The 15,137-nt window shown below is 41.0% G+C and overlaps 1 protein-coding gene across 1 annotated transcript in view; it reads left to right on the forward strand.

The window, feature by feature from the left end:
- The first annotated feature begins 1,512 nt into the window (after positions 1 to 1,512).
- mmp11b (matrix metallopeptidase 11b) overlaps positions 1,513 to 15,137 on the forward strand; it is a 38,285-nt gene continuing 24,660 nt past the window's right edge. Inside the window, exon 1 of the mRNA XM_036589056.1 lies at positions 1,513 to 1,793. Within this exon, the coding sequence (XP_036444949.1) occupies positions 1,677 to 1,793 (117 nt within the window). The 5' untranslated portion in view covers positions 1,513 to 1,676. The remainder of the gene's footprint in view (positions 1,794 to 15,137) is intronic.

Below are 15,137 nucleotides of genomic sequence, written 5' to 3' on the forward strand. Positions count from 1 at the left end.
ACTGCAGCTTATTACTGTAAGTGTACAGCACAATAAACAGTAATCTTGTGGTGTAGGTGACTAAAATCATAGTAAACAGTTATTTTACAGTTTTGTACTGCTTCAGTAATTTACTGTGAGAGTAATGCAACCAGTATCCAGAACTTTACTGTAGTTTTATAGAGAAATTTTTTTCATTGACTCAGTGATGTAATTTTTCATGATAACAGTAACAGACAGACTCCCAGCTGCACTTTAATGCATTAAAATAAGGAGTCCTACACACTTAAAATCATGGTTCTTCAAAGGCTGTTTAGTAAAGCAAATGGTTCTATATAGAACCATGAACACTCAGAGAACACTTTGCATGATTAAAGGGTTCTTTGCATTATGAAAGTGTTCTTCAGATTGATGGAGAATGTGCTATAGATGATTCTATATAGAACCATGAAAACTCAAAGGACCCTTTGCATGATTAAAGGGTTCTTTGCATTATGAAAGGGTTCTTTGGATTGATGGAGTACGTGCTGTAGATGGTTCTATATAGAACCATGAACACTCAAAGCACCCTCTGCATAATTAAAGGGTTCTTTGAATTGTGAAAGCGTTCTTCAGATTGATGGAGAATGTCCTGTAGATGGTTCTATATAGAACTATGAACAGTTCGAGAACACTTTGCATGATTAAAGGGTTCTTTGAATTGTGAAAGCGTTCTTCCGATTGATGGAGAATGTCCTGTAGATGGTTCTAGATAGAACCTTTTTTGAAAAGGGTTCTATATAGCACCAAAAAGGTTGTTGTTACAAGCATGACACTGTATCAACAGAAGAAACCTTTTGGATGCTATATAGACCCCTTTAAAACCATCTATAGCACATTCTGAAGAACCCTTTCACAATGCAAAGAACCCAATAATCATGCAAAGGATTCTCTAAATGTTCATGGTTCTATATAGAACCATTTTCTTCACTAAAGAACCCTTGAAGAACCATCCTTTTTAAGAGTGTACCACGTCATATTTGGTGCACTGGGCCATCTCACTTCATCCAGCTGCACCAGAACACAAACATCTGCAACGCTTCCAGACTCAGCACAGCTGCAGTGTCATTATCACAAACCGCACAAGATCAGACTCGCGCGCTCAGCCTCCAAACACTAACAACACGCGCCACTAACCCACATTCTAAACAGTGGAAAATAGTGCTGAGTTGAATGAACGTGAGATCAACACAACTCCGTCTTTCAGCTGAGTTCCTCGTTGGTGTAACACTGAGTTCGTGCCTTTAGTTCAGCGCAGTAAATGCACCACTTTTTCAACAATGCATAACTGTGCTCTCCTATAAGGCGCACAGCAATGCATCATTTCACCTCTCCCTACCAGGAGACACCCACATCGATGCAGCTCGAGCACGACCTCAAGACGAAGACCAGCCTTCTCCCCTCTTTCTTTAAATCACGTGGGCTGCTCGTCCCTCCAGCCCATGCAAGAAGAAAAAAAGAAGGTGCAACCTGCAGAAAAGAGACAAAGGAGACCCGGGGAGTATAAAAGCCCGTTGCCAGCGCGCACTCCTTCACTCCTGGAGCAGAGCAGACCCCTCTCTATCTCCTCCTCCCCCTTTCTCTCTTTCCTCCTTCTCGTGAAGGGGGCAGCCTGGTGTCCAGGGCCACAGGGGCCCCCCAAACGAAGTGGAGAAAGCATGCGCTCCGCCAGCCTCCTCATTCTCCTCGGCGCCGCGGCGCTGCACTGCGCGTTGCGCGTCCAGTCCCTGCCGGTGGCGCGCAGAGGGAACATCCAGTGGTCCAAAGAACAGGGGGTGAGTGACGCCGCTCGTCTTAAACGTGCTTCTTTTAATGCTTTTCTATCCTGAAACGACCAGAAACGGTCAGAATCTGGTTTGGCATCTTTGCGTAATTACGCACAGACGTAAATTCTCCAAAGTTTGGAGCAAACTGGTTGTGGTACGCACTTGAAAAAGATGGTTCTTTAAAGGTTCTTTAGTAAAGGCAGTGGTTGTATTTTGAACTATGAGTTCCATATAGAACCAGTTCATGCTTAAGTGGTTCTTTGCGTGGTGAAATGGCTCTTCAGACTGATGGAGAATATGTTGATATGGTTCTGTGTAGCACCAAAAAGGCTCCTCCTATTGATACAAGCTTGGCATCGTAACAACAGCAGAACCCTTTTTGGTGCTATATGGAACCATTCCCACCATGCAAAGAACTATTTAAGCATGAAATGGTTCTGCAAAGAACTCATGATTCTAAACAGAACCATTGACTTTACTAAAGATTGTGCAGTGTGATGCTCATATATTACAATATATTAAAATTTTTCCCAGTTTGCTTTACTCAGTGGGTAAAGTTCGACTAGGATGATCAAAAATTGTGATCCCTGCTGAAAACAGTTGTTAGTTTATGCTGATCTTGTGCTGGTTTAGCTGGTTTAGCTGGTCACCCAGCATGGCCATGCATAACAGCATCCAAAACACAACATGTGCTGGTTACTCTGGTGTCCAGCTATGCTGGTCCATGCTGTGTTTTAACACTGACCCAAGGTTACTGAACAGTTCTCCACTGGTGACCTTATTGCCAGGCACATATAACCTGGTGACCAGTACCTGTCCACTGTTTCCTTCATGGTACACTGTTAGAAATAAAGGTTCTGTTCAGGTACATTTTTCATTCATCAAGGTACAAACAATGTAAATGTTCCCTCAAAGGTACAACAGTGGTTTTAAGGTCCGATTGTGAACCTTAAATATGTTTTTTCAGGTGAAAAGTTCGTATTTGTACCTTTTCATAACCGAATGTTTTAAAACAGAACAATAAAATAACAGCCTGGAGACGAGACGGGGTGTGTGGAGTCAGTACAGCTTAGAACATATCATTTCAGTGGATTATGGTTCAGTTATGTTCCCTGACTAAAGGTACTGAGATGTACCCTTGAGGGAACCACTCCAGTGACAAGAGGGGTCCTGCCCCAGTGACAGTTTTATACCTTTTCCTGAATGTCTAGAGTAGATATATTACTAAGTGAAGCAGGCAGATGATCTGCTAATGGAATTCATACTGAAGCACATATTTACAGACAGGTTGAGTAGGTTTAGATGTGGTTCTTGGGTACTGAGATCCCAATACAACTATAGTGGAACATCTTTATACAGCCAGCATCTATCAACATAGGAACTGAATGTTTGTTGCTCCATCCTTCTCTGTTTGGTTTAAAATAAAGGTAAAGCAAAGTGAGAGGTGTGAGACACAGAAAAGAAGGAAACTAGAAAGACTAAAGTGGAACAGTAAACTTTTAGAAAGTGCAAATACATCAACATCTAACTATTTGATTCAGTGTTTTAACTTAAGAAAGTGAGTAATCTGGTTGCCTTGAAATTTTGACTTCACTGAAATTCAAATAATAAGTTAACATAATGTAAAACACAGATTATTGTTCTATTAAGTTCAATAAAACAACCAGGTTACTTCCTTTTTTAAGTTAAAACACACTCATTTTGCACAGTGTGGGATTGAGGACATACAGAACTAGTTACTATTCACCTCTGAATGTCTGTTGTAGACTTGTTGTTGAGCAGAAGAAGCCTTACAGACCCAGCCCACGACTGATTTACATAAAAGAAGCTTCCTAACCTGCCTGCACTTCTCCCAGCATTGTGCAACCTGCATAACATGTACACCCCTGCAACGTAATAAGGAATGCAGTAACGAGATCTGACCCGTAAAGTGGTTTATGTGGCCGTTTGCAGACACTTACTACCACACTTACCAAACGTGCATGTGTTTGACAGACGTACTGAACTGTGTTTGTAATCCGTAACTTGTCAGGTTCGGTAAGAAGGGCTGGAAAGCACACGCATTTGTTTAAGAGGAGGGCCAGGGGAGCGCTTTGGTATGTTGGAGTGTTTTCAGCTCAGTAGTGTGTTTGGAAATGAAAGACATGGGTCAGTAGGTCAGTGTAAGCATTCTAGGACAAAGCATTGCTCCCTTTGTTATTTCTGCACCGTATGTGCATGAGCTTATGTGCACATGTGTGTATAAACCTCATATTTTTGTCATTTTTCATTCTTATATTTTATGTTTTTTTATTCTTATTCTGTCATTTTATATTATTATATTTAGTTCTTTATTCAGTTTTTCAAAGAAATCTGCAGGGATATTTTTCCACACCTCCGGTCTTAGAAGTTTGGCAGTGGTCAGTCCATTGTTCAGCTTCTTTGTTTGATGTGTCCGTCTCCTTTTCTCAGTGAGGTTCTTCTTGACAGCTACACATCCTTTCAGACCCACAGCGCTGAGTCGTCTTCTCACAGTGGAAGGATGGACAGAAACACCTGTGGATGTTTTCAGATCTGAAGCAGCTTGATTTTCTCCTCTCTCTCAAAGATGAAAGCTTTAAGTGCTGTTTATCTGATGGGGACAGTTTTGGTGTCTACCAGGTCTTCCAGGTGGTTGTTAGGAGCCCCATTTTCACGGTAGATTTTGAACTGTAGGTTTGGAACATTCTGTTTTTACTTAATTTCCTTTCTCTCCCTTTCCTTATGCAAGTGGTGTATCTTATATCTCCTGAACAATGAATAACTTGTATATAGTTAGTATTATAGATATGCTATATAAGCCCATGCCTGTATATTCCATTCATATATATATTTCCACATTTGATCTTCTGGATTTCTTACTTTCAGCCAACATGGGTTTAAAACTGAATTGCCAAATGGAAGTTACTTCAGTTAAGTTCATGTTAATTGCCTTGCCTTGTAGTAAATTCTTAGCCACAAGCTAAGTTACTTAAGCATTTCATAGCATCAGAAACCCCTCTGGCGTGCAGCCCGGGCTTATTAGGTCAACGTTTTTCATTTCTGAGCCCCTCATGTTGCTTACATTTAAAGTCTCCTAAAATCACTCCCAAACACAGTGCAGCTCCGCATCAAACTGAAGACCAATTCTCCCTAAGCCCCCCTGCTGATCCATGGATTGCTAAGACATAGATGTGTGGAAAGTCCTTTCCCAGCCCAGGCTTAGAGAGAGCAGACAAAGAGCAGCCGCAGATGGCTGTTTTAACCCAGTTGGATGAAGTCCAAAACTCTCCCAGAAGGAAATGTTAGCATAAAAAATGTGTCTATTTGAGGCAGAGAAGTGCTGCCTTCTAAAGTGCTGAGCGATCACAGACCCCGAGCCACCAAATCAAACATTACCACAGCTGTCATAGACAGAGTGACATCAGTGCTTATAAACACTTTCATTGCATTCGGAGCCTGTCATCATGCACTTTGCCTCTCGGACATGAATAACACCTGATGTCAAAACAAGCCCAGAGCCGAATTCGCGTCAGATCCACCCCAGGCTTTCTGGAACGGAAGAATTAGGCTCGTTTGCGAGCGTGGAGAGGCTGCTGTGATGCAGAGCATGTGCACTCAATTTGTTCCTGACTGTTGACAAAGCTGCAGAGAGAGAGAGATTATGCAGGCAGGGGCAAGTCATTTGGCATGCAGTGCAGAATAACAAAGCGTCTGTTTGCTGACACAGGGAAAAGGGGAAGAACAAGATAGCTGCTGTGGCCTCGTTACCCCGTGCCCCCCCTGAGAGAACAGCCGTCTTAAGGGCCTTCTCAGGGCATCCGTGCATGAGCGCCAGGCAGAGAAAATATACACCCCTAGCTCCGATGCACTCTGAGACACACACGACATGCCGGAGCAAAGAGAGGAGGGAGTTCGGCAGATGTGGGCTAATGAGATGGCTGGGGGTTCGGCGTAATTGATTAAATGTGCTGAACAAACGGTTCAGTGATGAAGCGCTTCGTCAATGTTGCTTAAGGCTCGTACCGGATCTTTAACTACTGCAAATTGTCACAGATAGTTAGAATACGCAGAGAACATCCTGTGGAAATTGCGTACAGTGGACAATCATTAATGTTCAGAGTCCTGATTGTTTTTCGCATCATATGTGTGGTAATGTGTTCGGGTACCCCTGATCAAATGGCATGTTTAGTTGATTTTCTGCTCATTCTAATGCACAATTACTGTTTATTTGCTAAATATAATATACTGGGAAAAAATTAAATCTAAAATGTGGTCTGTGCAAAAGCTGGCACTAAATTGTGCTTGAAAATTGCCATAATTAAGTTTGTTAGATAACGTCTTAGCTTATTTTCACAAAACATGTACATGCTACAGCCTTCCGTGACTGGGAGTCCAAGAGAGCACAGTTGGCCTTGCTGTCTTTGGGTGTGTATTACGGCCCCCTCCCCTCAACACTCAGCATAATGCTAGCTAACGCAGGTGTGACTCGGAGGAAGCCTTCACCTTCCTGCTGGCCTTCACCCTCCTAGTGCTGGTAGTAAAGCGTGAAAGGGGATAGATCTAGCTTGTGGGTGAAATTGGACACAACTAAATTGAGGACAAAATTCCACATGGTGTCCACACGTTTGCATACGACTGTATATACTGAAGGGAAACAAGTATTCAGACACTTTTGTTTTTGTTATGTAATATACCTCCAGGGCATATATCCACTTAAACTGTATACACATGACTTTGTACTCATAAATATGAACAAAAATATGTATATGTAATATGTATATGTATATGTATATGTAATAAACATGAAGAAAGATAAGTGTGAAAAATATAAATGGATAAGGAAAAAAAGTATTCAGACACAAATGAATATCATTTGTACTTTGTTGCAAAGCCTTTAAAATATCTATGCTGAGAAGTACTTAGCTTTCTGCAGCGTAGTGGTTGAATTTTGACCCAGTTCTCCATTAATCTGGACATCTCCACCTTTTTTGGGAAACCAGTCTTGAGTTATTTTGGCTGTATGTTCGCGGTTGTTGTTTTGTTGAAAGGTCCATCTGCTCCCTTAATTCTTGAAATTCCCCTCTAATGTCCCCAGTAAATCGCTCCAATTATGTTTCCTGTGATGACGTGTTCCGCCTCAGTCCTGTTTACAGAGAAGCAGCCTCATATCGAGAAGCTCCCACCGTCATGCTTCACTGAGGTTTTGGTGTTCTTGAGATCACACGTGCAACCCTTCATTCTCCAAACGAGCTGAATTTTTGCCTGAGGGTATTGTTTTTGTTTTGACTGACCAGAGAGTTCCAGCATAGTTCTGACCTGTGTACACATTTTAGATGTGGATCTCTGTGCTTCTTTTTTAGTAGAGGCGTTTTTTGTGTGGTGAAGGAATGGAGATGTTTGTGGTGCAGTTCATTGTTTATTGCTCTCTGTGTAACCGTTGTTCCTCCTGCTTTCAGGTCATCTTGCAACTCTTTTCGAGTGACTGCTGGCTCCTCTCCACCTTCCTCATCATTAGTCCGAGAGCGTGTTGTGAAATCTTGCATGGACAACTAGTTCTGGGTCCATACATGTTTCAATTGCATTGAACCAACAGTACTGACTCTGTAGCTTTTTTCCATTCGAGTGTTGTTTGAAACTTTTCTCCCTGAGAACTTTAGGAATCTCCTTTACCTTCACCATGATGGCCTCGAGGTTTTTGTCTGGTTTTCCCTGAACATTCTCATTCAGCTCTTCTGTTTACAGATGTGTCTTTGAATTGACCTCTCTCTCACTCTAGTGGGAAAGCGAGGCTGCGGTCCTGTCTGGGCTAAACCTTATCTCCTCTCAGGCACGGCAAAACATCCATGGGAAACGACCTCAAACAAACAGAGTTTTGGGTCATCAGTACAATCCCTGAAACGTGCACGTACCTGTTTGGATAATTGCAGCTTAGAGAGGGCTTTAATGAAATATATTGCAGGGCCAAATTCTGCATTCGCATGCTATCGTATATTCACTGAGGGCTTGGCATTACACCCAGTTCAATTCAGTTGCCGCTCCACATCTTTAACAGTCTAGGCAGACAGGGAGCTTAAGGGGATTACACTGAGATCGTTTCACCTAGAGTTACTCAGCTGAAGATTTGCTTGGTGCTGTACAGGGATTGCACTCATGCAGATGATGTATGATGTGCTTCGGGGCATTTTAGGAGCGTGTGATTTAGAGGGAGCGCCCCGCGGCATGTGGTTGGCCATATTTTTTAAATGTAGTACACCCACTGTTAACTTTCATGCCATCAAGAGTACATTGTTCCATTCTAACACACAAAATCATCTATGTAGAATAATAAATTGTTATTAAATACATACAAATGTATTACTGTTATGTCCAAGAAACTACAAAAAATGGCATAGGAGTGTAACTAAACCTCAACACTCATTAAGAATGCAAAGATCTATGAATATGCACGATTATGCTGATGCTGGATTTATATTGGCAGCATGGGCTCATCTGGCGGCTGTTGTTGGTGCTTAGGCCTCGTGCACTGGCCTCGTGGTAGCATATTTTAGCATATTGGATCATGATTGGTTCCGGATAATTCTGCTATGTAGCACCCTGTGAAATACTGGATGCACTGATGGCGTCTATAGTAACATTCTTTAAGCTCTGTGCTATAAATATCAATCTATATAACCATAATAAGCCATCCAAGAGGAGTTAACCATTTAAAAAACACATTTTTGAGCACAGGGGTCTTTAAAAATTATGCCATCTTTAAAAATGAGAGATGTAGATGTAAGCATTATGGAATGTAACCCCCTTGCCATTAACCTTAACCCAGGGGTCGGCAACATGCAGCTCTTTTACTGCCCTATTTCGGCTCCACAGCAGAATTAGATTTGCAGGTAAACATAAAATAATCATCCTTAACTGCAGACTGCTTCTCACCATAGCAACGCAGACAGGAATCTCACCTAGCTAGTAGCTAACGAGAAGACAAAAAGAGAGATTTAAGACGAACCTGGTTTATTTGGAGATGAATGGATTTGCGTTTATTATCACTCCAGCTTGTTTCCTGATATGTTTAATCTACAATGAGAAACTATCAAACACTAAAAAGTCGCAAAGCTGAAGTCAGTTTCTAATTCAACAGCTTCTTGTTTGAATTTTCCCGTTAAATGGTGCAGCAGTTACATTCTGGTGCCCCAGGCGCCATTTAAGGTGAAAGCTGGCGAATGACAAGCGACTTCAGCCTTGTCAAAAAAATAAAATGTTGAGAGACATTTTACAAGAAACTGTTCTTTTGAGGAAAAGTTTCCTGCCAGAGATGCGAGAAAAGAGGCTGTAGCTGAGCTAAAGCTTAAAGCAAAGTAAGTCTGTGTTTTCATTTATATTATATTTGTAGTCTATACTAGCACATCAGCACATACTGAGACATATTTACAGCCAAGATGGTAAAATGGACATAAACTATTGTTTGATTTTTGTCGAAAAGACAAAATGGCTCTTCTTAACGTTTGGGTTGCGACCTCTGGCTTAACCATTTGTAGTGTTTACAACTTTTGCATTCAACTTACTGCAAATCATAAGATGGTTACAGATTCTGAAGTTGTAGAAATCATGGGAAAAAACAGTATTTACTGGCTAATGGTATATCATGGTCATGTCTTTATGACCAAGGTTGTCTTCCAACTGGCTGGCGAGTTTATACATTTAGTGGGGCTAAGAACTTGCGTAGGTTCTCCTCTACAAAAACTGTGCCATATTTTCAGCTTCTCAGGTTGCACAATAATCCTAAGGCACCTTAAAATATCCTAAGGGAACTGACAGTTATGAAATATTATGCAATGCTTAAGGACTTACTGAAGGGTAATTCGATACTTAAGGGAAAATGTTCAGTCCACTTAAGGAAACCCTTAAATACCTCTCAAGGCACTAGGAAAAAAACTCTAAGCCACTAAATCTGTGAAAATCTGTAGCACTTATTGCTGATTTTGTTAACCTCCCATGTTCCAGTATAGCACAAGCTTTAATTTTAATTCTCCAGTTATTAAAATACATGTAAGACGATGCTTTAGAATCCAGGCACAATTACAGACTCTTTAACATGAAAAGGGAGAGAATATTTTTGTTTGGAAGACAATGTTCTGCTAGTTTTGAACCCCTTAAATGGTCAGAACCAGCCCACAGCACCAGGCATCTATTTCTTGCTTCTATAACTTAGGAATAGGCCTTAGAATGTAATAAACCCAAGACTTTAAGGAGTTCAGGGTTATTGTGAACATTGGTGAGAACATCTGCACTATTACTTCATTCATACTGACCACTGACTGTCTCCAGCTGCCTTCCCATGGGGTCCGTTCGCACCTGTACTCTTAAAAATGAAGTTGTCAAATGGGACCAAAACAATTTCTTTCAAATGATGCCATGCAGTAACCACATTTGGTTTATTCAATAGGCAGATTTTTACAGAATCATTTTTCTAAGTGATATGAGTTTAAAGAACCTAATGCAGAAGTTCTAAACCAACTAGAACCGTGCATCCAAGCCAAACCTTTATTTTTGATATATGTGTGTGCAACTCCAGCAGCCCTGATCCTAAAGATCGACCTTCCTGCAAAGTGTAGTTCCAACCATAATCTACCACACCTGCTCCAGCTAATGCATGTTTTCAGTGCTTGCTTGGCTGGATCAGGTGCATTAGCATTGAGTGAGACATGGGGGTTGGGGGGGCTGGGGTGTATAGCATACGTGAGCTTGAAGTAAACTCTGCAGGCGCACATATCTCCAAGAAGAGGACTGGAGACCACTGGCCTAGATTTCCTAAATGTCCTATTGACAGAAAGGATCTCGTATCTATCATCTCCCATCAGCTTAATCCCTTTCCTTTTCCTGCTAAAACAATCTCCCCTGGCAGTGTAATCACTTCACTTGTGTATACAACCTCCAAGCTGCACGGATCTCTGGAAGTTTTTTTGCGGGTAAATATTTACCCAAGACCGATTCCCTCTGGCAAAGCTCATTTTTTATCTCGAGTGTGGCCTAATTTTATCTGCTGAAGGATGCCTGAGTTGCTGGGGAAAGGCCTTATCACTTGTCTTCGCTGCACATTCACAGGACAGTGGCATGCTATGGAGAAAAACAGAGAGGGAAAGTGGTGGCCAAAGCCGTAATGAAGGCGCTTGGATCAAAGCTGTAGCAGGCAATAAAAAGCCCATGGTGCCCCGATGGGATGATAAGCCAGGCTTCAAGAGCTTGCTGAGTAAGTTGTTAAGCAGATGTGAAGTGAAGCAGAGGTATTTCCCCACACCTGGTGCAGTCGTTCGCGTTTTATGGAGGAATAAGGAACGGATGACATCACCTGATGAATGCCCCCTGGACAGCGCTGGCTGATGGGATGCCATCGCTGTGGTGGTTATCCTCAGGAGACCCGGAGATTGGGAACAAGGCCAAATCTCAGGCACAATGCTTCTTTATGTCTCAGAGAAGGAGAGACATGCTCCACTCTTGCCCGTCTCGCTTGTTGTTACATGCCAGCTCTTTTCATCTGTACTGTCGTCTCACAGGAGCTGAAGTAGTTCATAATTCATGACTCATCTGTAATCAATCTGCAAACCTCGAGCTCAGATTAAAACGACGAGCGGAGCCTTCTTTACTAAAAAATCTTTACTAAATTAAATCTATCAGTTGTGACGCAAAGTTGTAACGTTTTAGCCTGGATTTACGTGGTGAAACTTTCACGCAACTAGCTGCATGTTGTCAGTTGCCTGCAGCATCATATATGTGGAGCTTAACAGTTGCATGAAGCAATTCGAGAAAAATCAATGTTGCATGCAACATATTCAGTTACTCCACTAGATATCCAAATAAGCAGCTTGTATTTTTTGATACACCATATTGTTCTCGATTTAAGATCATCCACTACTTGTCTAGGGTTTTTCACTATATATTTGACTCTGTATCCGTTGTGTTTATGTTAAGCCTTTGAACATTAATGTTTAATTAGCCATTACAGTTTTTTTATCATTTGGATCCCAAATGGTGGTTGAAAAGGAGACCGCCCTCCACCCCCCGTCCTGGAATTTGATCATCTTAAATTATGTCGTTCGAGGTGATCACGCCATGTGTTATTTGTGTTTTCATTGGCTGTTTCATGAAACTTGTTTCACGAAGTTGAGACGCTTCCAACAACTGTGGCGACTGAGTTTCAAGTGAGTTGCAAGACATTTTACATTATAAAATCTACTTTCGTTTAAGTTCCAAGCAACTAAAGTTGCATGCAAGTTTCACTGAGTGAAGCCTAACGCTGTAAACAAATGTGTCAAAAGGAAGCAATGATAATACTTCCAGAGCTGCAGTGCTGCCTCAGCTTTGGCAGTATTTTTGGCGTTATGTGTAGCGCAGCAGCAGTTTCTGAACGAACCAAGCACACATTCAGAATATAATTCAGATCTTTATCAGCTTATTTTATGTGTCAGAAACACATGTTCAATCAGAGTAACAGTGAGAGGTGATCAGAGTCTGAAATCTGTTCTTACACATTTGTTTGTTTGCTCAATATTTTGACAAAAATCTACAAATTTCCAACTTTGTTAATCTTTCTTTTAAAAATAGGTCTTAAAATGGTTCTTCAGTGTTTTTTAGTGAAGGGAATGGTTCTATATGAAACCATGAACACTTAAAGAACCATTTGAATGCGTAAAAATAGTTCTTTGCATGGTCAAATGGTTCTTCCTTATGATTGAAAACGAGTTGTATATGGTTCTTTGAAGAGCCCTTTTAAAATGGTTCTATATAGGATCAAAAGGCTTTGTTGATATGACGGTATTATGGTAAACTAGAAGGGGAAAGTTTGTGAATGAACTTTAAGTTGGCTTGACAAAGCTGTTGCTGTGGAATCCCAGATGGTTGCTTGGTGTGTTTCTAGGTTGTTGCTATAGTATCCCAGGTGGTTGCTAAGGTGTTGCTAGGCCGCTGCTGTTATCCCAGATGGTTGATAAGGTGGTATGAGGCCATTGCTATGAAATCCCAGGTGGTTGCTAAGGTGTAACAAAGCCATTGCTATAGTATCCCAAGTGGTTGCTAGGCTGTTGCTATGGAATCCCAGGTGGTTGCTGGTGCCAGAAGTCAAAATGGACATGCTCAATTAAAAAAAACCCTGGACTTAAATGGCCTTTTATGTTTTAGGTGCTTGTGCTGTTTTGCCCGTTTCAACTTATTAAACCTCTGAAAAACAAAATATCAGTATTTGTGTCATGTAAATGTCTTCAAATATCATGATGCAACATTTTTTGTCATAATGCCCGCCCCTACAGTTAACCTGTTTTTCAACCAGATGACCTGAGCTGCATGCGCTAGATGTGCCATTTAGAGGAAACACTAGTGCTTTGAACATGCTCTCAGTACCCCTGTGGCCCCTCAGCTGGTGATGTGTATATCTATCAGGTTATAAATCCTTTGGTATGAGTACATAAACATGTCAAACACTTCCACGCTTCGAACATGGCAATAGGCGCCCTGTTTTATAGAGCAGTGCCAGAAATACACATTGTGTGAAGCAGCATGGACAGTCCAGAGAAAGGCCTACAGGTGTGTTGCCAGACATTCATTGCCACACCTGTCTTGCTGTGTGCAGGTGGCTGCTGTAAAATTTGCCTGCACATGAATAACAAATACCCGAAATGCCCTCTTGCATACCATGCTTTTTTGGCAACCCATTTAAATTTTCTTCTTCAGCAAAATGTTCATACTGGGTCCCTAAACTGATCTTCATGTGTGAACCTACTTAGATCCGTAGATGTTCATATGTTGGTCAGATGTTCAGATGTTCATTCATATATTCCTCAGTTGGTAACATAGTATGTCCAAAAGTTTGTAGACATCTGCTCCCTCAGCTTTTCTTCTAATATGAAGGGTGTTAATAGGGAGTTTGCTGCAGTAACAGTCTCTACTCTTCTGGGAAGGCTTTACACTAGATGTTAGAACATTGCTGTGGGAATTTGATTGAGCATTAGTGAGGTCAGGTACTGATGTTGAGTTCTGGATCACTACAGTTCATCCCAAAGGTATTGGATGGAGCTCCATCATTAAAGAAAACACAGTTCCACTGCTCCATAGCTGACACATGGTGCTCATGTGCTGCTCCAAAGCATCCCATTCTATTGCTCAAGGCTTTTCTATGGAGGTTACATATACAAACGTTGCGTGCATGCTTGAATGCCTGTCTTAGCAATAGGTGCTGGGGGATATAAGGTCATACAGTACAAGTTATGCTTTTAAATACATATTCCAGCCTTTTTCAGGTGCTAAAGCAACTTCCCATCGGCTTCTATTATAAACGTGTTTTGAGTCTAGTTTGCTGCTTTTTTACAGAGTAACGGGAAACATCAGAATTATTCTCCCTAGTAATAGACTATATACTGCACATGCAGCAAATAGAGATTAGGTTGAAAACCAATAGAGTATTTCTTTAAGAATATACCAATACATAGTGATTTAAGAGTCGAGCGGTCGCTTGAGTCTAAATTCATGTTCTTGGCACAGGCCAAGAATATAAGAGCAGTAAAGGCCCAGTGCAGTCCCTCCAATCTAGTAGTTTACAACAGACGCTGCTGTTTACAGTTGACTTGTTGATCGTAATACATTGTAAAACATTACTTTTCACACTGTAGTGATCATGATAATTATAAGATGATAGTAATGATGAGTTTCTGACAGCATGCTGAGGGATTGTTTACAACTCTGAGCTCTGTATCTAGTTATTTCTGGCTCTGCTAACACATACTTGTGTTTCTGTCATTACAGCAGGTAATCCGCTGGCTCAAGAAGGTCCTGAAACAGCTTATTTTTTACCTGCATCACCTCAAAAAACCAGCCAACCTCTTAAGAAACGAGACATGTATAAAAAGTTGGGTGTAATATAAAAGATGTATATGTTATGGTAACTGACTGAGCACTTTTCATTCATTTTAGTTACACGATCTCAAACCGCTTTACATGGTAAAACATACAAAAGATTAAACGTGAAGCTTTAAATGGAGCAGTATAATGACATTATTGGACACTATTGAATAAAAAGGAAATGTAATGCTACAAATTATACATAGTACTTACATTAGTAAGTTATATCGTAGCTCATAACTTAGACATACTACTCAGGAGTCCCTATTTTGTAATCAGAGTCATCCTTCAGTCAGTATTTTAGTTCTGACAAAGTTTTTCCAAACTAACCCCTAGAGAAAAGTACAGTCAGCTATAACTTACTTTAAAAATGTTTGTAGTTTCATGAAAATATTGAGATGCTAACTGGTTTCTATTACTACTGAGTTTTGTCCTTAATGGACGCCAGTGTTTGCTCTGACCTGCGGTGTTGAT

This window comes from Colossoma macropomum, unplaced genomic scaffold (genome assembly GCF_904425465.1).
Source record: "Colossoma macropomum unplaced genomic scaffold, Colossoma_macropomum, whole genome shotgun sequence".
Lineage (NCBI taxonomy): Eukaryota > Metazoa > Chordata > Actinopteri > Characiformes > Serrasalmidae > Colossoma > Colossoma macropomum.